This window comes from Heptranchias perlo, chromosome 17, assembly GCF_035084215.1.
Source record: "Heptranchias perlo isolate sHepPer1 chromosome 17, sHepPer1.hap1, whole genome shotgun sequence".
In the NCBI taxonomy this organism is placed as follows: Eukaryota; Metazoa; Chordata; class Chondrichthyes; order Hexanchiformes; family Hexanchidae; genus Heptranchias; species Heptranchias perlo.
In genome coordinates, this window is record NC_090341.1 from 19,591,449 (window position 1) to 19,619,369 (window position 27,921).

A 27,921-nucleotide genomic window follows, 5' to 3' on the forward strand; every position below is an offset into this window, starting at 1 on the left:
ATAATTTGCCACTACTGAGGTAAGACTGACTGGCCTGTAATTTAAACCTCAATAGGGCAATCGTTTTGAGACACAGCCCTGGAAGTAGGTCACACACCCACCGTCTCATCTGATATGTAGCACAGAGAAAGGGAGAGATAAGAGGGAGCACCGAATGGGCTCCAGGGTTATTGATAAATGCTGAATGTAATACAAATGTAATAAAAATGTCTAAAAACATAAAACGATTCATTGTTGATTTACAGACTTGCCAGACACCAATGTTACATCGTCTTTAAATTTGTGCAATGTTTTGAGAATCTGTTGAGGAGTGCTGAGTCAGTTTGGTTTTATAGCAGAACTGGACTATGATGATGATCAGTAGTTCTCTGTCACTAGCTCCCCTCATTCCTAACATTTGCAGAACTCAGCCGATTTTCTAAGAGCTGTCAAGGGAATAGAGGCTTGTAAAACAATGACTTGTTTAGAACCTGCTAGTTCTTTTTTAACAGCTGGCCTCCAATCTCTTGTGGCCTCATTAAAATGAATGGGAGCCTACCTTCCAGACAGAATAGTCAGAAGAATGCTTTATTTGTTTTGATGATATTGTGCATTTGTGCCATTTAATGTCGTGCTCCCCACAGACCATTAAACACAGCAAGGAATGTTATTAACTGAAAATGCAAGTGGTGTTCCAACAACTGGTCAAAGGTCATCTGCAGCCACACTTTCTAATGTCAAGTTTATTTTGAAAACCAAAGCTAGAATCCAGAGCCAATACTCTAATCTGTACGGTTGAACCGAATGGGATTGAACATTTTTATAGTGCTGGCTTTCAGCGAGACAACTGTATTACTGCCATTTTATATGTAACTTCTAGATTTGTACTGTATTGCAGTTTAGAAAACAAAACATTCACTCAAGTAAGAATTTCATTTTAAGATCTCAAAATAAATTCATTTAAATTGTGATGTTTTTGAAAGTAATCTTATAAATGTAAATGTTGTCAACAAAACATAAATGATTCAAATGTAGCTTTAACAGATCAATGTCAAGCTATTATCAACAGATATTAAAATGGAGTCCATTAGAGAACCATAACATTTAATTATATACTTCAACTGAACAGAGGTTCTGCTTCATTTTTATGTCTGAAATGTTGATGTTCAGAAAAAGATCTCTTTGATAATCAGAGACTCGCAGAAAGTATCATTTGGAATACATTGCAGTGTATTTGATTGCTTCTGCAAACCCCAGGTTCGCTTTCACTGTGCTCTGAACAGCTCTTTGAATTGTTTTTCAGGCAGAATTTGCTGAGATTAACCTGGTTGCTCAAGCTGATGGTACCTGCATAGTCGACATGCAAGTTTTTCGAAATGGTGTAAAAGTTGTCAGGTGAGATAAGAGATTGCATGAACAAAGCACAAGGAACAACATGACAAGTCTGCTTTTCATTAGCTGTCTTGTTCCCTCAGAAAATTGTGTAGCCACATAGTCCCTCTCATGTTTCTCGACCAATTAGTGCGCTGATTTATTTGGTTCTTCATATTACATTTCATCACCTCTTAATGAGATATACTGTAAGCCAGAAATGAAGTAAAATTAGCTGAGGATTGGAACTAGGCCATATTAGTAACAGGTAAGGATTTAATTAATGCATATATGGTGTTTTGACAGTTTAATAAAAATATCATTACACTGTTTTAACGTATCACTTGGAACTAAAAGTAAATTCTAGCCAGATGTTATACATTTCAGTCTGCAAAATGGCTGCCGTATCTGCCTGCATAACAAATTAATGCACTTCCAAGTAATTCAGTGTTGCGTGAAGCAGTTTCAGATATTTCTGAAATACATTATAATTTTTTTCTAACACATCTTGTCATGATAATAGTTATTGACTGCACTGGAAACCATACACATCAAGCCAGAATACCATCATTTCATGAATGTATTTGGTATACCTTAAAAGTGAAAAGTTTCTCAATGCAGTTGGGATTGTATTTCCCTATAATAAGATAACTGATAGCTGAGTCTGTATCTATATATCTATATCTATACCTATATATACCTCTATATCTCCAATTTATTGTGCACATTAGGGATGATTAGTCAATACAAAGTAGCAATTCAAGCTGGTTCAAATTGAAAGCATTCTTAAAACAATGAGAATTTTGCCCAACCTAAATCAGATCAGATCAGATGTAACTACCTCTTTAAGAACAAAATTGTTCCTGTGCCCAGTGACACACAATCCATTTAATAGGAGTGAATGGGGACTAGTTTGTTAAATTGAGACAAGGTATTTACCTGAATCCACAAAGCAAACAAAAAGTGAATCTAAAGGCTTTCCTGATAGCCAGATTGTAATCTTAAGTATTGACATACTCAGTTTTTTTGAAGCCTGTGTTTTCTCTGATTAATCATGCCTGGAAGAAGCCAGCTTGTTTCCAATAGCAACAGGATCCAAATGACATCAGCCTCATGGGCACACTTCTGAGAGTCAGAGTTGGCACCATCTGTGATGATGTCATTGAAGTAGGCTGCTTACAATCAGGACTTTATATAAAAAAAAGACAACTTTATACAAGGTACAAGGTGTTGCAAAGTAGTTAAACCTTGTCCTGATCTTGGGTAGTATTGTGAGCTCTTGGTATCTCAGCTGGAAGACATGGTGATGATGCTGTTATATACTTTGGTATGAGCTGAATCTATACCCTTGCCGGTATAAATAAACAACTCATACTTATATAGTGCCTTTAGTGTAGTCAAACGTTCCAAGGCTCTTCACAGGAGTGTAATCAGACAAAAATTGACACCGAGCCAAAGAAGGAGATATTAGGACAGGTGACCTAACGCTTGGTCAAAGGGGTAGGTTTTAAGCAGCGGCTTAAAGTAGGAGAGAGAGGTGAAGAGGCGAAGAGATTTGGGGAGGGAATTGAGTAGCTTAGGGCCTAGGCAGCTGAAGGCACGGCCTCCTCCTACGAGCCGACTTCAGTAGGCAGTCTAATGCTGGAGTGGTGCTGCGCTGTCTTCGGTATTAAAGCCAAAGCCAAAGCCGGCAAAACAACCTCAGAAACTCAAAGAAATCAGTCACCACTTACTCGCAGAAGTCTAACCCTGTAGTACTAGACCCAAGCTGGTAAGTAAAGTTCAGTTTACGCAGCTAGGCAAAAGGGATTGCAGGCATTGAATGCTTTTCTGGTGCGGGGTGCAGAATTCATTAAGACTTTTAGAATTTTTAGAGGGACTGAGGCTCTTAAACTCCCAAAAGGCAACTTCTGTAGGAAAGTTTGATCATATAGTTAAATATGCAATTTATGGGTTTATGATATTAGAAACCTTATTTTGGACAAAACATTAATTGGAATTACACACAAGCTACCTCTCATTCAAGATGTATTGAAAATCTGTTGCTTAATTCAAACCTCTTAATTTGAATTATTGGTTTGTTCCAATTCAGATTCAATTCCACCCAAAATGGGTCCTGACCGGTGAATTAAAATCATAGAATCATGAAATCATAGATAGGTTACAGCGCGGAAGGAGACCATTCGGCCCATTGAGTCCATGCCGGCTCTATGCAAGAGTTATCCAGCTAGTCCCACTCCCCCACTCTGTCCCCATAGCCCTGCAAATTTTTTCCTTTCAAGTACTTATCCAGTTCCCTTTTGAAAGCCACAATTGAATCTGCCTCAACCATTCCCTCAGGCAGTGCATTCCAGATCCTAACCACTCGCTGTGTAAAAAAGTTTTTCCTCATATCACCTTTGGTTCTTTTGCCAATCACTTTAAATCTATGTCCTCTGGTTCTTCACCCTTCCGCTGATGAAAACAGTTTCTCTCTATCTATTCTGTCTAGACCCTTCATGATTTTGAACACCTCTATCAAATCTCCTCTCAATCGTCTCTGTTCCAAGGAGAACAACTCCAGCTTCTCCAGTCTATCCATGTAACCAAAGTCCCTCATCCCTGGAATCATTCCTATAAATCTTTTCTGCACCCTCTCTAAGGCCTTCACATCTTTCCTAAAGTGCAGTATTTTATAAAGGTTCATCATGACTTCCCTGCTTTTGTACTCTACGCCCCTATTCATAAAGCCCAGGATTCTGTATGATTTCTTAACTACTTTCTCAGCCTGCCCTGCCATCTTCAACGATTTGTGCACATATACCCCCAGATCTCTCTGTTCCTGTACCCCTTTTAGAATTGTGCCCTTTAGTTTATATTGCCTCTTTCGTTCTTCCGACCGAAATGCATCACTTTGCATTTTTCTGTGTTAAATTTCATCTGCCATGTGTCCGCCCATTTCAACAGCCTGTTTATATCCTTTTGAAGTCTATCACTATCCTCCTCACTGTTCACAATACTTCCAAGTTTTCTCATCTGCAAATTTGGAAATTGTGCCCTGTACACCCAAGTCCAAGTCATTAATATATATCAAGAAAAGCAGTGGTTCTAGTTCCAACCCCTGGGGAACACCACTGTACACCTCCCTCCAGTCCGAAAAACAACCGTTCACCACTACTCTCTGCTTCCTGTTACTTAGCCAATTTTGTATCCGTGCTGCCACTGCCCCCTTTATACCATGGGCTTCAATCTTGATGACAAGCCTATTATGCGGCACTTTATCAAATGCCTTTTGAAAGTCCATATACATCACATCAACCACATTGCCCTCACCTACCCTCTCTGTTACCTCATCAAAAAACTCTATCAAGTAGTTAAACACAATTTGCCTTTAACAAATCCGTGCTGGCTTTCCCTAATCAATCCACACTTGTCCAAGCGACTGCTAATTCTGTCCTGGATTATCGTTTCTATAAGTTTCCCCACCACTGAGGTTAAACTGACTGGCCTGTAGTTTATCCTTACAACCTTTTTTGAACAAAGGTGTAACATTTGCAATTCTCCAGTCCTCTGGCACCAACCCCGTATCTAAGGATGTTTGGAAGATAATGGCCAGTACCTCCGCAATTTCCACCCTTACTCCCCTCAGCTACCTAGGATGTATCCCATCCAGACTGGGTAACTTATCTAGTCTTTTTAGTACTTCCTCTTTATCAAATTTTAGCCCATCCAGTATCTCAACTACATCTTCCTTTACTGAGACTCTGGCAGCATCTTCTTGCTTGGTAAAGATAGATGCAAAGTACTCATTTAGTACCTTGGCCATGCCCTCTGCCTCCATGAGTAGGTCTCCTTTTTGGTCCCTAATCTGCCCCACCCCTCCCCTTGCTACCCATTTACTGTTTACATGCCTATAGAAGACTTTTGGATTCCTTTTTATGATGGCCGCCAGTCTATTCTCATACTCTATCTTTGCCCCTCTTATTTCCTTTTTCACTTCCGCTCTGAACTTTCTATATTCAGCCTGGTTCTCACTTGTGTTATCAACCTGACATCCGTCATACACCCTTTTTTTCTGCTTCATCTTACTCTCTATCTCTTTTGTCATCCAGGGTGCTCTGGCTTTAGTTGCCCTACCTTTCTCCTGCGTGGGAATGTACCTAGACTGTACCCAGACCATCTCCACCTTAAAGGGCATTGCTCAATTACAGTTGTGCCTGCCAATCTTTGATTCCAATTTATCCGGGCCATATCTGTTCTCATCCCACTGAAATTGGCCCTCCTACAATTGAGTATTTTTACTTTAGAGTGGCCCATGTCCTTTGCCATAGCTATTTTAAACCTTATGATACTATGATCGCTATTCCCTAAATGTTCCCCCACTGACACCTGCTCCACTTGGCCCGCCTCATTCCTCGGAACCAAGTCTAGCAATGCCTTCTTCCTCATTGGGCCGGAAACGTACTGGTCAAGAAAGTTCTCCTGAACACACTTCAAGAATTCTTCCCCCTCTTTGCCCCTTTTATTATTAATATCCCAGTCTATTTTAGGGTAGTTGAAGTCCCCCGGCTGCTTTATTTGAGTTCAAACCCGTGATTGACAGCAGTTGTCTGGGCTTGGAAGCCCTCCCCCACCTGAGTACAGTGAGGGAAGCCAGAGAGAAGTTTGAGAGCAGTCTTTGGTGCAGCTTGAGACAATGGCTCACCAGAAGTAAAGACTCTTGTCATTGAAGAAAGACCATCAAATATGTGAAGGAGCGTCTAGGAGAAACGAACAAAGTTGTGGCACAGAAATTTGACATCCTTCCCACCAGCCACTGCACCTACCTGGAAAAAAAAACCAAGGAGAGAATCACAGCTGATTAGCAGCAGCATTTTTCCAGCCAAAGGAAGAGGATGCACACCTCAGCTTGCCTTAATGTTGAATCAGCTTTGCTAACCTTCTGAGTATATCCAACTGTGCCTTGCTGATTAAAAACAAATGAATTTGCTTCTGCATCAATTGCTTCAAAAAACAGCAAGCAATGAATTCCAGGTCCACATGTGTGGAGGTAAGCAACCTTCCCACAGAAAACGTTAACCCCTGGGTGCATGAGAAAATTCCTGAAATTTTACCTGATTACAAGTCTGAAGGCATCTTTGTTGCTGATGAAACTGACCTTTCTTACAAGCTGCACCCAAGCAGAATGTTAGCTTTCACCAATGAAAATTGGTCAGGTGGGGAAAAAGTCAAGAAGCAAATGATCATCATCATGGTTTGTATTAGCATGGCTGGGGGGATAAATAAATATGCTGGAGATTGTGAATTCCAACCTACCCCCCTGATATTTTTGTGGTGTTGTTGCTCTGCCTGTAACCTACAGAAACAAAATGATGTGTAGGACTCTTTTTGAAGAGTGGCTGCATAACTTTGACTAAAGCATGCCATTGCAAAGCAGAAATATTGTCCTGCTAATTTTCAACTGTAGGGCTCAGTTTGCATCTAAATAATATTTTGACCAAAAAAGGCAATGGGGGTGATTTTAGGAGGCAATTGCGGGTGTGTTGGGGGCGGGGGGGCTCCAAAAATCGCGGAAATCCCATTCGGGTTTGGAAGCCGGCTCCAACCCGCCGACTTCCGAGTTTCCCAGGGACCCACCTGCGTGCGCACGAGCAACCCGAAACCTGAAGTCCCACCGGCAATTAAAGCCGGTGGGATGACAGTGAAAGAGCCAAATGTACCTCACTGAGGTACTTAAGGCACTTTACCTGTGACAGAGTAAGTCATTAGAACGATTTTTAACTTCCTGGGCGGCTTGCCCACCGCCTCTGAATCACACCTGGTGAAACCAGGCATGCAGGGCCGGATCAGGGAAAAAGAAACTAAATAAATTAAATAAAAAATCCATGGAAAGAAGTGAAAACACTAAATGAACCTACCTTTGTGCCCTGCTCCAATGTCCGATGTCTCCCGCTCCGATGTCCCCCTCTTCACCCCCCGATGTCCCCCTCAGCACCCCCCGATCTTACCCCGATGACCCCCTCTTCACCCCCTCGATCTTCCCCTCTCCCCCCCGATCTTCCCCTCTCCCCCCCCCAATCTCCCCACCCCCCCCCCCCCCGGTCTTCCAGTCCAGTGCCGGATATTCCATTCCCCCCCCCTCCGCCCCCGTCTTCCGTTCCAGCGCTGGCTGACGTCTCGCTCTCTCTCTTTCTCACCCTCCCCGCCCCGCCTCAAGTTGCAGCTCCTGACGGCAGCCAGCCTGTCAATCCGGCTGGCTGCCGGGCGCGAAACCCAGAGAGGACATTAATCATCATCAATCAACATGCAATCGCGTCGGAAATGGTAAGTTTTGTTCATGCGGGTTTGCATCTTATCCACCCCCCCGCTGCCAATCCGCCACCATTGTAAAATCGAGCCCAATATCTGTTATCCAGCCAATGGATGCTGCTGTGATGCATGATGTACAAAACAGCACTACAAGAAATCTTCGGTGTGAAAACCATTGCCATACCTGATTAGCCCAGGATCAGAGCCTGGACCCCTGAAGATGAGAGGCTGAAATGTTTTTTTCCTTCACAAATGACGTAGGGCTTGAGTGGGATCCGCTGTGGGCAGGTGCATCCTAACACTTATGCTGCAATATTTTCAGAGCCTATTTTCCCTCAATTTTTTAGCCCTAGGCCTGGGTTAAGAACAGCGGTTTTAGCATAATAAAATAACAAAAGAATTACATGCTTTACAATAATATGGCTAAAGTTGTCTTGTGTGTGTTTGAGTAGTGTTGTTAATATTTCTATATAAAAAACTTAGTTTTTCCAAATTACTTGAAAACAATTTGCAGAATGAATTTTACAGTAAAGTTTTGTATTTTATCAACTGTTAATTGTTACCTTAGAGAGATAGCATAAGTCAAGGACAGTTGACGAGACAGTCACAGAGATCCAATGCCTTTTCTCATTCCAATTTGAGTTCTTTTTTCCAAAATACGAAAACAAACTTAATTTAATTACAAAACCCAAGATTACCTTCAAATGTGCTTTGTTGATAGAAAATCTTAAACATTCTAAGTAGTGACAGCTGTGAAGGAGAGAGGAAGAGAGAGAGAGATAAAGAGAAAGAGGGGGTAGATTTTCCCCCTCATGGCTTTTAATTGGGTACTGACTTACTGCCCAATAGTGCTGGCAGGAACCCGGTCCATTTTGAGGGTCGGGCCACTGCTGGTGGGTTACAGGCTGAAAACGAGTGCTTCGGGGCAGCCCACTGGCTTCGGGCTGTCACAATATTGGGAAGTTCGCCTCCAGGCCCAGATAAAGGTAGATCCTGGGAGCGGGGGGGGGTCCATTCTTGGGATGGTGTAGATGGTTCTCCAATGCTGCCGGACTCCATCCAACCTCTGCTCCCTTCCCAGTGGGCTCAGACAACTGGGACCCACTGCCTCAGTGTTTCAGGACCTGATACCCCAATCGTTGAAACCTTCCCATACCCTCCACTACTACTAAACTTACCATACCTAGCTTTCTGCTGCATAGGGTCTGCTACCTTCCTTTGGAAAAAGTAAAATAAAATTTAAATGCACTGATAAAGGAACATATATTAATCACGGCCACTCATTAAGGTTTTCACACAAAAATTGTCAGAATGGCAGAACTGAACCCCAGAACAGCAGTAAATATGACCTGGTTGAGAAAAATGGAATTTAACATTCAGTCCCTGATAATACAGTGTATGTTAGGAAAGATGTAAAGGCCTTAGAGAGACTGCAGAAGAGATTTACTAGAATGATTCCAGGGATGAGGGACTTTAGTTACGTGGATAGACTGGAGAGTCATAGAATCATAGAATCATAGAAGTTACAACATGGAAACAGGCCCTTCGGCCCAACATGTCCATGTCGCCCAGTTTATACCACTAAGCTAGTCCCAATTGCCTGCACTTGGCCTATATCCCTCTATACCCATCTTACCCATGTAACTGTCCAAATGCTTTTTAAAAGACAAAATTGTACCCGCCTCTACTACTGCCTCTGGCAGCTCGTTCCAGACACTCACCACCCTTTGAGTGAAAAAATTGTCCCTCTGGACCCTTTTGTATCTCTCCCCTCTCACCTTAAATCTATGTCCCCTCGTTATAGACTCCCCTACCTTTGGGAGAAGATGGGGCTGTTCTCCTTGGAGCAGAAAAGGTTGAGAGGAGATTTGATAGAGGTATTCAAAATCATGAAGGGTCTGGACAGAATAGATAGAGAAACTGTTCCCATTGGAGGAAAGATTAAGAACCAGAGAACGTAGATTTAAGGTGATTGGCAAAAGAACCAAAGGTGATATGAGGAAAAACTTTTTTACACAGCGAGTGGTTAGGATCTGGAATGCACTGCCCGAGGGGGTGGTGGAGGCAGATTCAATCATGGCTTTCAAAAAGGAACTGGATAAGTACTTGAAAGGAAAAAAATTGCAGGGCTACGGGGATAGGGCGGGGGAGTGGGACTAGCTGGATTGCTCTTGCATTGAGCTGGCACGGACTCGATGGGCCGAATGGCCTCCTTCCATGCTGTAACCTATCTATGATTCTATGTGCTATAAAACAGCCAATCAGCCATCTCACTATGAGCAACGCCACGGGAGATCTGCTTATACTTAGAATGAAAGCACAAGCAGCATCAGAGAAAATGGGGAATCTACCAAAATTTGGCCTGGTTGGCTTTTTGCTGGGAAAATATGTTTATTATATTCACTTATATTTTTCAATCACAATGTATTTGAGAGTTAAACTATTTGGACCTGAAACTCTGTTGACAAAATACTCCTATCAAATTTAAAGCTTTCATCTTTCTCTGGTAAATTCAGTGAATAGGTTGCACTGTGAGATTATAGCAATATAATTACTGTTCTCTTCACTATTAAGAACATAGCTCATTTTGTATTCCTGCCATCTTAATTGCCTGCTCTAGTTTTGCAAATCGGGTATGTATCCCTTAGGAATATATACTAATAAAAATGCAAATAATAGCCGCAAGTGATAGCCCTTTCCTAATGGCACGTTCAGGATAGACTTTAAAACTGAAGCCACATCTGATACTCTGTCCTAGTGAAAATCATGACAATAGATATTAATCATTTAACCTGTCTAGCCATGCACAGACCCTAAAAGGGCAATAGTAACAATGCAATTGGATCAGGTCATGCTGGAGGGAATCACAATGTAATTGTAATGCAGGCTGTCTCTGGGCAGAAGGTTGTATGGAGAATGTCACATTAAATCCTGAATGACTAAAGCACAAATGGAAACAGAACCCATATTCTCCAGTAATAGCTTTATTACCAATTGCAATCTAAACAACCTAGCTAGCTAAAAAAAAATAACCAATCTGCACTCCCTGGTGATTTAAATAATTTCAATGTCCCTGGTAATCCTATCTGTGTGAGTGAGGGACTCTGGTACAGTTCAGCTGGGCTGCACTGAGCTGTCTTTTTTTCCAGTTATATATCTTCCTTTCCTTGCCTCTTGGAGACCTCCTGCACTTGTGGTTTAGCCCATTGCATCACACAGGTTGCTGATCCCTATCCCTGGCGGATCTGATAGAACGTCTCATTTGTTTTCTTTTTTATTTAAGTTCTGTTTTGTTTGCTTTTTAAAAAATAAACTTTGCTATCTGTTAGGTATACATATCTGGGTATACATATATCTCACATTTTCATGAACCCAGGCATATGTAGTGTCTAAGAGTATCCCCAAATACACAGGGACAGACATATAGGTAGCTTTGCACAAACTATTGAGCAGAGAGTACCCAAAACAGAACCTGGACATGTAGCTTTTAGAATCAATGATGCCAAGGTGCACGGTGAGGGAAGTTGTGATCTGCTTCTGGTCCCTCTCGATTTCAGAAACCAACGCATTCCCAAAAGTCACATAAATGCTATTTTCAGCAATAACAGCAAATGGGAGTTAAATGATGTATTCATTTACTTGCTGTTTGCCACTATAGAGAAGGTTTAAGGGTGCATTCATACTGCACTATGAATTACACTGTACTGTAAGTGAGAGGCTTTGTTTCATATTGTGCTGCAATTATAATGTAAATGCAGCTGAATCCAGAGTCAACACTCAAGCTGATATCAGAGTGAAGTGGGGTGAGACTCCCTGGAATCCTTTGTGGAGTTAGTTCAGGCCTTGACACTTGATTCACACAATGGGGTTATTTTAACTTTTGGCAATAGTGTGAACCGGGCAATATCTGTTTGGCCGCCCGTTACACATCTCACCCCATTTTGCTTTCTATTGACTTCAACATAAGAATGTAACACATAAGTTAAGGGCCACGGTCACCTTGAGAGCCACAGGCGATGCTGTCCATACCCTGGTTTGAGGTTCAAGTTGTGGCTGCAGCCGGTGACATAGCTCGGTGACGGCCTCCTTGGTGAAGCGAAGGCATCTGACACATTGTTCCTTAGTAAAGTTAAGATGGGGAAGTGCTCCTTGAAGGCCCGCTGTGGGTGTGGCCTCCTGCGCAGTGCCCTCCTCCTCCCTCTTTTCCCAGCTGCTCCTGCTCTCTCCTGCCTTCTTGGCTGCTCCCCCTTGTCCTCCAGACCCACAGACAGACCTACCAGACCAGCCATGACTGCAATGAAATTGTTTTCAAGCAAACAAAAGCAGTCCAGCACCAGCAAAAATTTGTTAGCAAAAGCCAGAAATCAGTGTTCAAGGCAGAAAACAGGCCAAAAACACCCAGAAGTTAACCAGCAGCCTAAAAGGACAAACCAACAACTAACCTTTAATTAGTGGATGAGCCCTTTAAATAGCGCTGCTGAAAGGTCCTTGTTGCACCATGAGTTACTAAGAGAGTTTATCACATGGCGAGTCAGGCACTGGGGCAGACTAACTTTACAAATGATCCTACCATAAGCGTAGGACTCTTATCTAAATATTTTAATGAGTGTTTTTAATACTTCCCGCACGCGCCCTGGATGCCACTGCAGGAGCATAATCCAATATGGCCGGCAGCACCCTTCTGGCATGGAATGAGTGCGTGCATGCAGCTCGCCATATTGGACCCTTAGGCGTCTGTTTTACGCCTATAAAACAGGCACAGCGTGATCCAATTTCTAGGCCTACGTGTGTAAGCTCTCGTTACCCCTCTTTTATTTACTTTATATTCCTAATTGGGAAAAAACAAAGCAGTGATATGCAGCTATGTAATCTGAATATAACAAATTTCATGCTGTGTTCTGAAATGTGCAGACAGTTATTGATGCTGACCTCTTATTTTAGTCCTGATTGACATCAATGGTAGTGTCCTATTACATGCAATGTTTTATGTCCATTCTGAGTTAATGCTTAGAACAGAAGAAATTATGCCAACAAAATGCACCAGAAGGAGGGGCATTAATGGCGATAGAGCAAAATAAAACTGACCACTATGGACCAGGATGTTCTGTTAATATACTTTTGACAATTTATGAACTTGAAGTCAAGGAATATCCCACTTGGATAAAGGCAAGTATTAGGATAACATCCATAATTACCTACAGATGGAAGTGAAATTGGATGAAAAAATTAATTGAATTACCTAATTTAGGCTCTTTCCAAAACAGCTTGTCTCAATGTATTAGGCACAAGCAATCTTAATATTAATTGGAAATGACATGTTGATGAAGATTTGTGCCAAACAGACCACTAGAATCATAATGCAAAGTTTCAGAAGAGTGAAGCTATAATGGAGGAACGAGGAAAGTGTTATTTAGGCTTTGGCCAAAACTATTGATGTGAGGTAAAGAAAAGCCACCTCCCCCCAGTTAAAGATTTAAACAACACAGGAAGATGCTTGAATTTGATAGGAAATACAGGAAGGTGGAGTGAATCTGCTGTGGCAGTAGAAAACAGGGTCATTAGAAATGGTCATTATCGAGCTGGGCGAAGTGGCTGGTGGTAATTGTGAGGAATCAGTCCTAGGCTAGCTTGATAAACTTCACAATCTGGTAACTGACCAAGATGAGCGTTCAAAAGCAGGGTTAATGAAGTTGCTAATGAAATAAAATTGTGTATAATGTGAAAATGTTGCTTAAAGAGATCTGGGGAAGATCAGAAGTTGAGATACTGGCCTAGAAAATCGGCTGCGCAGCGCCCGCTTTTCAGGTGCTAAATAGCCTCCATTATGGCAGCCAAGAAGTGTGCGCACATTTCCAATCGGAAGTGCGCCACCCGCCATATTGAATAAGGTGGTTGCGCTGGCATCAGGAGCACAGGCCGGGAGCATTCAAAGGAAATAATTTATTTAAATTAGGGTCCTGCGCCTCCTGCAGCACCCGTTCCTGATTTTCAAACGCACCACTCGCCATGTGCTAGCGAACAGGAAGGCCTCCATACTTACCTAAATGTGGAGCTGGGAGGAGTGACTCTGTGTCCAGGGCGCATCCAAACTCTAGGCCTATATGGCAAAGTGAAAAGAAAATGACTGGGGCTGGAGAATGTGAAATTGCTAAAGTAGCTGAGGGCATCAGAGGAATCACAGATGAAGGTGGGTAAAAACTGGACAAGGAGGGACAGAGCATCAGGATAATCATTGTGTGTAGGGAGATTTCCTGGGCAAACAGTATAATTGAACTGTATTCATCATATTCTGTCTCTTGTGAGTTTTCAAGATATTGCAACATCAAACTTTATTTAGGACTCAACATCTATTTGCCTGTCAATACTGGGTGCATCAATTTTACATGTACAGTCATTGTTTGGTGATTGTATGTTGAGGTTCTAAGAACTAATCATATTTCCATTTTTTGTTACTGCTCAGCTCTCTTCTGAGAGTAAAAGAACAGATCAATCGTGTCACCAGATCACCTTCTCTGTAATGAGGGTGATTTCTACTTGCCACAAAGTTATACAGTTCTATAAGTCACATTCGCACAATTACTGCTTACTGCATTCATTCAGGTGTAGCCTGAGGCTGCTAAGAATCATCTTTGTTCTTGAGAACCAGCAGTTGAAACCAGTTATCATTATCCAACCCCTAGGCCATACTCAGCTTTTGGCTTCCAGAACGGGAAGGTATTGTTTTAAGAACTAAATCATTTTCTTTTCAAGAACTAAATCAGTTTGCTATCTGATTCTTTTTTTGCCAGTTTTCATTCTATTTTTGTTCCAAACTTTTAGTTCCCCCCATTCTGCTGACAAGCAAGTGCGCAAGCTACTCCCAGGCCTCTTCAGTCTATTGATGTGAAGTGACCAAAATTCACACAGGTGTGATTCTCTTTATTTTTCCTCTCTACCCCATGTGGAAGTGCTTGGTCTCTGCCTTCTCCCATTGACAGCTTGGCTGTGATCAGAAACATACCCATGGGTGGCCTGTGGTGCACCTCTTTGTGGCCCACTGAGTTGGGGCACCAAGATGTCACAGAATCACACTGCCCTTTGTGGTCTGAATTCCTGGTAGGTGCAATGACATTTCTGTGTACGTGATTCAAACTGATCAATTAGAAAACCATTAAAACAGGAAGACATGCAACTTGTATGCGAAAATGTGTGTCGGTATTTTACATGCAGATGGAATTGCACGTTAATACTTTTGTCCTTGTTGTTGGGGAGGACAGTTTGTAATGTTACTAGTGATATATTGAAGATATAAATCAGTCTTCAATGATCTGGTCAAAATAATCGATGGGGTAGATTTTACTTTGAATGTTCCATTAAATTTGTTACAATTTATAAGGCAAATATTACGACTGCTTTGAGCAGAAATTACTCTCCAAGGCATTGTACTTGCCGTGATTTGGTAGTTTGCACAAAAGTACATAAGAACATAATCAGTCAGGGATGAATAAAGGCTATTGAAGCTTATCTCCTAGTGCTTGGAGGCTACAGTTATGCAGCTGCCTTCACTAAGTGCTTTTGATTGTGTATCAACATGATTTGACTCCTAAGCACACTAAAGCCTCTAGTCTCACACAGCTTGGGTTGGTCACACAAGGTGGATCATAGCTGTGGTCTGGTATCAAGCCAAGCTTAAAATGTGCTTAGGAAGTCCTTTGGATCTCCTGTAGACTTTCAGAACTTAGTATTGAGTTTTTTTTTAATATTATGAGAAAGCGAATGCTCCTGTCTGCATTCCTGAAACATTAAAAAGTAGCTGCCGGGGAAGCAGCGCTCTGCAGTTACCAGTCTTAGATCAGTAGTGTGGTTTCATTGCAGCCTATCTCTCCCAGCGTGGTATCTAATTGCATTTTGAATAATTCCAGTGTTTTTGGCCCTGATAATAACTCGAAGGCGGGAAGAGAGTGGGGTGGGGGAGGGGGAGGGTTTGTGGATGGGAAACCCAGAAGTAAGGGTTTCCCACAGGTCCTGCCTGACAGGTTGGTTGGATGTTGGGCTGGAAAGCTTCTAGGGAGCAGATTGGAGGTAAGTCCAACATTGTGATTGGGGGGGGGGGGGGGTGGAGGGGGAGAAATTGGGGAGGGTGGGGGGATGGGGAGAGTCAGACGTCGGGGGGGAATCAAACATTGGTGGGATCGTACATCAGGGGGGTGGGGTTTGGTCGATCCCTGAGGGGGGTTAGCCGATCAGGGGTGTTTAAAAGGTGAGCTTGTTGGGTCTGGATGAAGCACTCCTGCTCCTCCTGGCCCACAAGCAGTGCAATAAAGGCACTTACCCCATGGATCCGGCCCTTCTCGCCTCCTTTCATCTGCCGGGATTCCAGAGGCCTGAGAAACCCAGCTTGCAGAAGTTAAAAGTAAATCATTAGTTAAAATGGAGGCACGCCACCTCCTTAAAATATTTTACTGACCGATCCGCCTCCTGAGAGCAGATAGATTGCCCCCCCCTCAACCCCTTCCACGACCCTCCTCCATTAAAACCGGAAGTGGCCAGGTTGAGGCCAGGTTTCCTGTTTTTTAATATTTAACCCCCCACCCGCCTCCTCCCCACCCGCTGTGGTGGGGCGGGGGGTAAAATTACTCCCAATGTCTCTATTGCTTTGCTTGGTGGTTTATTTCCAGTATTTCTTACCGTTGGAGTAAAACATTTTGTCCGATACCTATTCCAAATTTACGTTTCACTCATATCACTTAAAGTCCTCTGGTCATAATTTTTTGGTGTACTTTGAAGTAATAATCAGTGTTTACTATATCATTTAATATTTTATACAATTTGATGTGGTTCCCTTTAACTGCAACCTTTCTAGACTATAAAGCTTAAACTCCTCATAGTTCATCTTCCCTTTGTGCTCAAGATAAATGGAGCCATAATGAGAGAAATCAAAGAAATAAAAAACTGCCTGGTGTATGTCTCAGATTTCTTTGATCTCTCTCATTACACCTCCCATTGTCTCATGCTAAAATCACTTCTGCCATTTAACCATCTCCTGTTTTCCACTTAAGCACTTTACAAGTCATTCTATTTCTTTTCTCACGTGGACTATATCTGTTTTCTTCCCAGTTCCCTTTGTCAGTGGTCATCTGTAATATCTTCCAGTTCTGACAAAGGTACCACACCTGAAATGTTAACTTGTTTGTTGTGTGGAATCTCAGCAGTGCTTAGTAATTCACGACAGTAGCCAATGTTGCACTAATTAGCGTCCAAGGATATAAATCATCTGACCCAGGTGATTTGTCAGTTTTAAGTTCCCCGAACTTATCCAGTACATCTGCTACACCTTTGTTGACTACAAAAACTACAATGTTAGTAATATCCTCTTTATTGAATGCTTCTGAAAAATATTCATTCAATATTTCATCTTTAACTTCAATATCAGCTTTATCTTTTAGAGTTTTAATATTGTCTCTAACTGCTCTTCTTTTATTTCTACAAGTCAACAGTAAGGACACTTCAAAAGTACTTAATTGGCTGTAAAATGCTTTGGGACGTCCTGAGGTCATGAAAGGCGCTATATAAATGCAAGTCTTTATTTCGATACTGGAAGAAACTAAGAAAGCTAAGACCCATAGCAGAAGTATCACAAAAGTTGAAAGGGGTAGGAATAAATCAGAAGGTAGTGACTAGTCTCATGCTAAACTTGGGTGTCACATTTTGAGATTTCTGACTATTTGGCCAAAGGAGAAATTTTGGGTTAATTTATATCAAGACGTTGCTGTTAAATTAAATCTAGCGCACAAGAAGTTAAATCCACACAACACAGATTCAATCAAATATCCGGGATTGGACGAAGTGACTGACAGAATTGTGTTTCTCGCACACCAATTTCAGCCAATGGGGCTTGTTAGAACATTCTAGTGACATTCATGTTGGGGCCAGTTTTAATGTTTGTGCGTAAAGCTAGTGGGAGGTGGGTGGGGTGAAAGGAATGGCCACCCAGTGGAATTAATGGAGCAGGGTCCTTAAACAGGCGTTAAGCCCCTCATTCGCATTTGCATGATGCCTAATTTTTTTTTTATTCGTTCACGGGATGTGGGCGTCGCTGGCGAGGCCAGCATTTATTGCCCATCCCTAAATGGTGACCCCCAGGATGTTGATGGTGGGGGATTCGGCAATGGTAATGCCGTTGAATGTCAAGGGGAGGTGGTTAGACTCTCTCTTGTTGGAGATGGTCATTGCCTGGCACTTATCTGGCGCGAATGTTACTTGCCACTTATGAGCCCAAGCCTGGATGTTGTCCAGGTCTTGCTGCATGCGGGCTCGGACTGCTTCATTATCTGAGGGGTTGCGAATGGAACTGAACACTGTGCAGTCATCAGCGAACATCCCCATTTCTGACCTTATGATGGAGGGAAGGTCATTGATGAAGCAGCTGAAGATGGTTGGGCCTAGGACACTGCCCTGAGGAACTCCTGCAGCAATGTCCTGGGGCTGAGATGATTGGCCTCCAACAACCACTACCATCTTCCTTTGTGCTAGGTATGACTCCAGCCACTGGAGAGTTTTCCCCCTGATTCCCATGGACTTCAATTTTACGAATGCCTGTTTATGGCGACTGGCTGGGATACCTGAGCCAATAAGCCGTCAGATGTTTTCTAGGCGCCGTTCGAGAACGAGACGTTAAGCTGCAAAATTGGTCATTTTTGCTCCAATGTTATGCCCAAAAAATGGGCGCATCAAGGTCCAATTTCTCCTCCTGTGTGCATTTATGTAGCATTACTTTTTCTGTGGTAAATGTTTATTTCGCATAATCAACATTGTAGTTTTGAAAGTGTTCCATTTTTTTCCTCAATTGAGATATCGTTCAGCAATACTTCAAGTTGATTTCTTTTAGTTCTTCCCTCATTTCTTTCAAGTTTATCCTTTTTAAAATCATAATTTTGCCCAATTCTTTATTGGCACTGATTCCCCAGTAATCTTGTGTGTAGTCTTTTTCTGCTTACTAGTCCGTAGAGGATCCATTGCTTAAGATGTGCAAGATACAGGCTGGCAAGTTGTTTGTATTGCCAGTGTTATGCTAAGTCTTTGAACTTGTCAGATGATATTGTGGTCCACTGTCTGTGGTTATTGAATTGCACACACCTGGGAAGATTTTAAGCTGCCGGCAACCCATTTCACCCACGATCTCCGACCCCATCCCTCTCCACCCATGCTCTCCTCCCCCTTCCCCCATGGTGTCTGACCCCCTCCCCCCCACAATCTCCGATCCCCTCCCCCCCACAATCTGCGATCCCCTCCCCCCACAATCTGCGATCCCCTCCCCCCACGATCTCCGACTCCCTCCCCCCACGATCTCTGACGCCCCTCCCCCCACGATCTCCGACCCCCCTCCCCCATGATCTCCGACCCCACTCCCCCCATGATCGCCGACCCCCCTCCCCCCATGATCTCCAACCCCCACGACCTCCGACACACCCTCCCCCCACGATCTCCAACACCCCCTCCCCCCACGATCTCCGACACCCCCTCCCCCCACGATCTCCGACACACCCTCCCCCCACGATCTCCGACACCCCCTCCCCCCACGATCCCCGACACCCCCTCCCCCCACGATCTCCGACACCCCCTCCCCCACGATCTCCAACATCCCCTCCCCCCACGATCTCCGAAACCCCCTCCCCCCACGATCTCCGAAACCCCCTCCCCCCACGATCTCCGAAACCCCCTCCCCCCACGATCTCCGAAACCCCCTCCCCCCACGATCTCCGAAACCCCTTCCCCCACGATCTCCGAAAACCCCTCTCCCCACGATCTCCGAAACCCCCTCCCCCCACGATCTCCGAAACCCCCTCCCCGCACGATCTCCGACACCCCCTCCCCCCACGATCTCCGAAACTCCCTCCCCCCACGATCTCCGACAACCCCCTCCCTCCACGATCTCCGACAACCCCCTCGCCCCACGATCTCCGACACCCCCTCCCCCTCCCCCCACGATCTCCGACCCCCCTCCCCACACGATCTCCGAGCCCCTCTCACAATCTCCAACACCCCACTCTCCCCATGAGCTCCGCCACCCCCGTGATCTCCAAACCCCGTGCGATCTCCAAGCACCCCCCCCAGTGCCATGATCTCTGAGCTCCCTCCCACCGCAATCTCCGAGCTCCCTCGCCACAATCTCCAAGCCATCCCGATGATCGCTTGCACCCCCCACCGATGAACGACCCCCCCTTTCCCCATGACCAATCCCACCCCTTCCCCCCCCCCGATGACCTCCCTGGCTGCTTTCCCATCCAATCATGCTGCCTGTCGGGCGGAAAACCTGCTGAAAAAATTTAGAAGACGTCCTGATGTTAAAATCGTCGGAACGTCTGCAAAACCCTACATCCCAGGTTTTCCGTCTGGAAATCCTCCTCCCCACTCTCTTCACGTCTCCAAGTAAACATTTTATGGCCAGGGCGTCACATTACATGGGATTCATCAAGGGCGCACTAACTAAACAGAATTTAAGCAATCTTTTGCTGAAGATCGACCATATTCAGTGGAAAGCCCCGTAACCTGCTTTTCCTACACATACATTTGTGAAAAGTCTGTTTTTCCCCATGATGTGACATTTAGCATTTATAACTGGACAGCGCCCACATCTATTATACTTGCCTAATTTATTACAATTCTTCTGTTTGAAATTGTACACTTTCTTGTCTGTGTGCTTCTTTTTGAACTTATGGATGCTGCGGCTTGTGGTGCTCATGATGGATCACCTTCTTTAAGTGCTGACAATTTTGTCATGGGGAAAGTGTTGTTGAACTTTCCCATTACTGCGTTATACTTTTTATTTCATGCCTGTCAGGCTGAATGATGCAAGAATATCCTCTGCTTTATTGCCCGTGCTGTAAATCAGCATGTTCAAGCCTATCAGCTGATTCTGGCGTGATATGCTAGCATTTCCAATTCACTTTTCTAGCTTGGCCATTACTCAGAATTGGAAAAATTGAACATTCTCTGGAGGAGGATCAGCGATATCAGCCTGTGTCATGTTTAGTTTTACTTGACACTTACACTGTTAGGACATTCCGAAACATAAGTTATCACCCACGGTGCAAATGGCTTTGACCTTCCTTCAATGCGTGCGCTGGCTTGTTTTTTTTAATTACTCTAGCAGCACAGCTTGACAACTTATTTTTGTTTCCATATGAACATGGAAAAGACCCTGGTGGGGGGATCTTTTAACCCCCAAGAATGGCTGGGTTGGGGGCAAGTGGGAAGTTTAAATAATAGATTTTTCCAGCATGACCACAACCCGACTGTAACTTCCGGGTATAAGGGAGGCACGTTTGGATGCGTGCGAGGAACTTACTCGCCAGGGATGGCACCATAATTAGTGCAAGCGGGCGGGTCCTTATGGGAGCAATTTACCTCATTGTGAAATGTTAAATAGGCATTTTAAAATTGAATTTAAGGGACCCCCTTAATGTCCGACATCCGCCAACAACCCCCCCCCACAACCGTGATCGACTCCCCCTCCCACCCCGTACAAACCCAGAAGACTCTGATCTCTCCCCGACAGGCTTTCATGCCCGACAGGCAGGCAGCCAGCCTGTCAATCTGGCTGGCTGCCGGGCACGAAACCTGTTGAAAACATTTTAAAGACGTCCCAACGTCAAAAGCGTCACACGTGTGGGAAACCCTTACTTTTAGGTTTCCCGTCTGAAAATCCTTCCCCCCGCTCTCTCCCTGGCTTTGAGTTAATATCCAGTCCTCTGAATACATCTGGCCCGTCCAAGAAATGAGTGCCCCTCAATTGTCCACTCCTTTGAACGGTTTTCAGTGGATAAGATTCGACTTTTGACACCATGTAAGGTTTTCAATGATCCACACACACAGATAGTTTCCATATTACAGGCAATAGGAATCCATCATGCAACAGTCCCTTTATTATAAAAATAACTAACTGATCACAGTACTAATGAAGCACAGATTTATACAGATAGGGCCACTGCAGACACCTTTTCCCATTCTCTCTCTTACGAGTCCAATACTGCCCAACTGTCATCTGTAAATCTTTCCCATTCATCAATGCCCTAAGAACAGAAGCCCTACTGTACAATTCCTCACTATCATCTTCTTCAGACCTTTGACTAGCAAGTCATGGAATAACATTATACAGATAGCTCTGTTAGAGAGCCATCACAGGTACGATAAACTGAACGGCTTCCTTCTATGATTCCAGGTGGCTCTTTGGACAATAAAGAGTAAAATGTTCAACCGAGTCCCAAAGTAGTAATCACTGAACTGAAATTTAAAGCATTTCATGCCAGTTGCTGACTGAAATTAATTGCTTTGTGTGACCATATGTTTCCACCAATATCAGTATGTAAGTAGTTGCACATGTTAGCAACTGGCAGAAAGGGTTAGAAGAAACACATTGATAGTTTCCTTGTATCCCACATTATTAACCCTTTGGCTTTTGAATGGAGCCCTGTGTGTCACAATGTAAGGTTGTGTGAGTAAATTCCCTCTTTGGTCTCCCATTGTAACTGTGCTGCTCAGTCAGTGTTAATATGCTTTCAGTAACAAGTGCGAAACTCATGAGGCCACAATTCAAATAAAACTGCAATTTCACTTTGTGTGCAGAGGATAAGTTTACTATTGTATCAAAATAATGAAAGCACCATACTTGTGCTATAGCACAAAACAATTTTCAAGTGCATGTGCTATATTACAGTAGGAGAAATTATAGACACCAGCCCAATGTTTTAATATACTAATTAATAGAAACAAAAGTAAAAGAAATTTACGTTTTTCAGATTAACAGCACTTTGACGAAGAGGTAAGGGTGATCCAATCAAAAAATTCTGGCTAGATTTGGGCTATTTATGCTGTATGCCTCACTTTTCTGTACTAAAATCTAGTTATCTTGCTGCAAATCTCCCCCATTCATGCAGCAGGGCAGATTTGTCTACAGTAGATAACTGCAAATAAACAATTGCTCCAAATTTTAAAAAACAAACAAACTTATATGCACAACAAGTACAAATTGTATTTGTAACTTTGTCAGTTTGGCCAGGACTATCCTTGATGTTGGTACATGCTGCACGAGCAAGCTGAGATTTGAACTTTACGTGGAATTAACTCTTGCCCATTTTCAGAGTGTAGGAAAAATGCTGGTCAATTAAAACTGTGTAAGTTAACAGAGACAGCTAATAGTACCTTCTAAACAGTGTATATCTACAAATTAATCACATTTTATTTCCAGGACACTTTATTTTTATGTTTTTTTTGGCTTTAGTGACACATTAGCAATGTAACATTCACTGATACATAGAAGAGGAAGTCACTAAAAACTGTTCTTTAATGGAGCTGTAAATAACTGTATCACACTTAAAAGTACAACTGACTAACCTTGTAGGCACAGAAGTGAGTTGTTTTCACCTGTGTAATTTGAAGCATGTGTGGTTTTCCAAACTTTATCACATTTTCAAAACTAAGCATGCTGTTTCCAATGCTAGCTTCTTATGAAGTTGCTGTGATATATTTTTCGCACCTTTTGAAGTTAGCCTGTGGACATTTTTGATGGTTGCTTTTATAACTTTTCATGAGGCATTTTCAAACTTGGTTCATTAAGGACCTAGTCAGGAAGTGTAGCTGTCAAAGATATTTATTCCAGGAATGTACACAGAAATGTGTCCTGGAAATTCCTTTATTTAGGAAACTTATCTTGTGTTAACATACATTTATTATGGTATTTACCCGTGCTGAGAAAATTTACCTTCAATTTAACATGTACTTGTTTGCATTGAGTGTTACCGCATTTTTCTCAAGTGATACACGTACATTAATTCAAAATACAGTGTTGCACAGTTGCATTCAATCAACACAGTAAAGCTACAATACAGAACTATGGCTTATTCTTTGACAAACCATTGTTAAATGGGATCATTATGTTCATCTTTTGTAGAGCGTACAAATAGCAGGGTTGGAGGAAGCAGCCACTGCTTGGATTGTAATTGAACCCATTAAACTCAACAAGATTCTGAGCTATGAAAATTGAAGTTCAAGTGCAAATGCTGCCCAGCTAACAATTTTCTGTGCATTCTGATGTTCTTCTTAATCAGCTTGAAAGATTTTGAGAAGGGAAAAATTTGGGTGGAATAGTTTTTAATGCACAATCTACTACATACACTGCAACAATTAGTTTGTTAAGCAGTGTAATACTAATATATTCTCCTCTCCCATTATTTCAGTTAATTCTTTGTCATACACCACTCCTCCCTGGCTAAAGGGCAGGCAATGTTACTTACTTTCACATGTTTAATCTCTTGTCTTATTATCTGCTGATTGGTGATATAAGATAGGAACCTGGAGAGACTTGATCTCTGAATTTCCTTTCATCCCTGAGATGAATCACCTGATTTCTGCTCATTGTTGACCAACAACCTGGCTGAAATCAGAACCTCGCTGAGGCTGAGGCCGAGGCCGGGGCCTGGGCGGGGGCAGAAATCTCGATCCTGCTATGTGTGATGCCAGGCTGCTATACGTTCTTAAAATGTTCTTAATTTCACATAGTCATCTCTCAATTGTGATAATTTAGATTATCAATGTCAACATGTGCCATTTTGGGAGGGCAAGGCATTGTTTAGTATCAAACTGTTTTGACAAAGATATATTTTTGGTTTTATCGACAGATCATTCAAACCTGACTTTATCATTGTGAGGCAACATCCCTTTAGCATGGCAGAAAATGAGGATTACCGGAGCATTATAATAGGACTTCAGTATGGTGGTCTTCCAAGTGTGAACTCACTAGAATCCATCTACAATTTTTGTGACAAGCCATGGGTGGTAAGTTCAAAATGTTGGGAGAACAAACTAATTTTACTCTTAATAATCCATCTGAATGGGTCCAAGAGGGGCTATCACAATGACAAGGCACACCATGCTTATAGATAAACAGTGGGAAGTATTCAAAGAAGTATTTGGTACAACACAAAACCCCTAAAAGGCAAAGGCTTCACTTGTGTAGTTAAGTAACCGTGGTCAACAAATGAGATAAGAGACAGTATCAAGCTATAAGAAAAGCCTTACATAAATGCAAGGAGAAATGGATATCCAGCAGACCAGGAGAGCAATAAAATTCAACAAAGGGGTATAAAGTATTAAGAGGTGCAAAAAGGAAATATGAAAAAGACTTGCAAAATTTTTATATATTGAGAGAGTGGTAAAGGGAAATGTGGGCCCATTAAAGCAGGCAAGACTATATTGGATAATAAGGAAATGGCAAACTTGTTAAATGAGAAAAGGACAGTGCAACATGGGAACCTAAAAATAAGTCAAGGGGAGGAACTTAGAGGATTTAATATAAGTTTAAAAGGGGCAACAGAGAAATAATGGGACTTAGGATAGACAAGTCTACAGAACCTGATGGTCTCCAGCCCAGAGTATTTAAAAAATTGGTGAGGAAATTTCAGATGCATTCATCATCATTTTCCAGGAAATGTGCCTTTGGATTGGAAAATTGCAAATGTCACTCTAATATTTAAGAAGGAAGAGAGAAACCAGATAACCACAGACCTGTCAGATTAACATAAATTTAGGGGAAGTTACTGGAATCTATCATCCGAGACAGAGTGAGCACTTGGACAGGTATCAGCTGATCAAAGAGAGTCAGCATGGATTTGTGAAGGGTAGGCGTGTCTGACTAATCTAGTTGAATTTTTTGAGAAGGTCGCTAGCATGGTGGATAGGTGAGTATCTATGGATGTTGTCTGTATGAACTTCTAGAAGCATTTGATAATGTTCCACACGAGAGATTATTAGCAAAAATCAGAGCACATGAAATTGGAGGTAACCTTGTGATATGGGTTGGTAATTGGTTGGGAGGAGGAGACAGAGAGTAGGATTGGCAGGATGTGACAAGTGGTGTTCCCCAGGGATCTGTACTACGGTCTCAGCCTTTGATCATATATTGACTTGGATTAAGGAAAGAGTGTTGTATATCCAAGTTTGCAAATGAAACTAAGTTTGGAGGCACAGTAAGTTGTGTGGATGGGAGGATAAAGTTACAAAAGTACATAGACAGACTAGGTGAATGGACAAAACTACGGCAGATGGAGTTCAATGTGGGGAAGCGTGAGGTCATCCACTTTGGATCTGAAAAAGTCAAATCGGAATATTTTCATAATGGTGAGAGACTAGGAACTGTGGAGGAGCAAAGGGCTTTAGATATCCAAATCACTAAAAGCTAGCGCACAGGTACAAAAAGTAATCCAAAAGGCTAATGGAACATTGGCCTTTTTCTCAAGGGGATTGGAAAGTGAGAAAGCCTTGGCCAGACCCCATCTGGTGTACTACATTCAGTTTTGGGCACCGAACCTCAGGAACGATATATTGGCCTTGGAAGGGGTAGTGTGCAGATTCACCGGAATGATACCGGGGCTTAAAGGGTTAAATTATGAGGACCATTTAAAAGGCTGAGGGGTGATCTAATCAAGGTATTTAAAATGATTAAGAGATTCGATAGGGTAGAGAAACTATTTCTCCAGGTAGCTGAATCCAGAACAAGTGGGCATAGCCGTAAAATTAGAGGTAGGTCATTTAGGTGTGAAATCAGGAAGTACTTTTTCACACAAAGGGTAGTGGAAATCTGGAACTCACCCCCCAAAAGGTTGTGGATGCTGGGTCAATTGAAATTTTCAAGACTGAGAATGATAGATTTTTGTCAGATAAAGGTATCAAGGGATATGGAACAAACACAGTTAAATGGAGTTGAGGTTACAGATCAGCTAATTGAATGGTGAAACAGGATTGAGGGGCTGAATGGCCTATTCCTGTTTCTAAGTTTCTATGTTTCTTTGTTTCTATGCCACATTATATAACAAAATAGTATATACATGCAGAAATACATCAGAACTACATCCACATAAATATGTACAATATTAGGACACCCATAGAGGGAAAATTTGAGGGCTTGTCGAGTGCTCTCTGATAACTCCTAGCAGCCAGTGGCATTGTGAGAGGCCTAGGGTGAGAAATTACTACTTATCTTCTTTGTTATGCAGCATTTGGCAAAAGAGAACCTAAGGAAAAGAAAAATAATTGAAACTGTTGGAAAAATGTGCTCGTGTGATTTATGGCTCTGCTATTGTTTGATGTGAAAACCCATCTGAAATGACAGATAGAACCAGAGAAGATTAGTGTTTGAATTATAGCTTCTGGATCATTACTATCGCAACACTGTCAGAGCTGCGTTACATCACTGAAAGGTTATTGTTCCCTCTGAGATCTTGAGAGGGATCAAAGCGTAAAAAGCCAGAGGTGAAATCTGTATGAATGTTGTTGGCATAAATATATTACTTACAATACAATGGTTTGTTCTGTTTCAGTTTGCTCAGTTGGTGAGCATCTACAAAAGCATGGGCCCAGAGAAATTTCCACTGATTGAACAGGTCTTTTATCCAAATCATAAGGAAATGGTAAGTGTGCAGCTCAAGTGTCTTTTCCTTGTATTGTAAGACAGGCTACTGAAAGAATTCAGAACATAAAAATACCCAGGCTTCAGTACCCAGGAACATCAAATGTAGAGGATTTATAACAACTAGAAGTTGATTACTTGATACAATGATTACTACAACATGCAGCGTGGGTGAGGGACCAGAGAGGGCACCACCCAAATAATATTTTGCACCGAGTAAGACTGCTTCTTCTTGTTCTTTTAGAATTGAAATTTAGAACTTCAAAATGTAGCCTTTATCTCGGGGGGGTTATCTGGCATTAAAATGAATGTAAATCAATCCCAAGATACATTCCAGGCAATGGACATTATACCAAAACCAAATACTGCGGATGCTGGAAATCTGAAATAAATGGACGTTATACATTGTGCACATAATTTCATTGTTACTCCAACTGTTTTTATAAATATGCCATCTAAATGCACCAATGCTTTAAGCCTGTGAGAAACTGTCTCTTTGGTACTACCATTTGGTATTAATGGTCATTTAGTCTGTACTTAAAAACACCATATATATTGATGTATATATGAATATATTCATTTTCTATGATATTGGCGCATTAGATTTCATTAATGACCACATAAAACCCATAGGTATAAGTATAGATTTTGGTTGGGATTACTAGACTTGGGCATTTGGTGACTGGCATGTCACAAGCTGTCTGGTGTAAGTTGTTCCACCATACTGAAGGCATATGTTCATCATATAACCCATTAAGAAACTCTGCGGCTTGGGATAACAACAGCTGGAAGGAATTACCTTAAGCTGTGTGTGGCAACACATGAACATTCACCCATGATTT

General features: G+C 42.4%; 1 protein-coding gene across 1 annotated transcript in view; it reads left to right on the forward strand.

Moving 5' to 3' along the window:
- syn2b (synapsin IIb) overlaps nt 1–27,921 on the forward strand; it is a 282,170-nt gene that overhangs the window by 143,905 nt on the left and 110,344 nt on the right. The window contains exons 3-5 of the mRNA XM_067998658.1: nt 1,283–1,374; nt 24,294–24,450; nt 26,991–27,080. Of these exons, the coding sequence (XP_067854759.1) occupies nt 1,283–1,374; nt 24,294–24,450; nt 26,991–27,080 (339 nt within the window). The remainder of the gene's footprint in view (nt 1–1,282; nt 1,375–24,293; nt 24,451–26,990; nt 27,081–27,921) is intronic.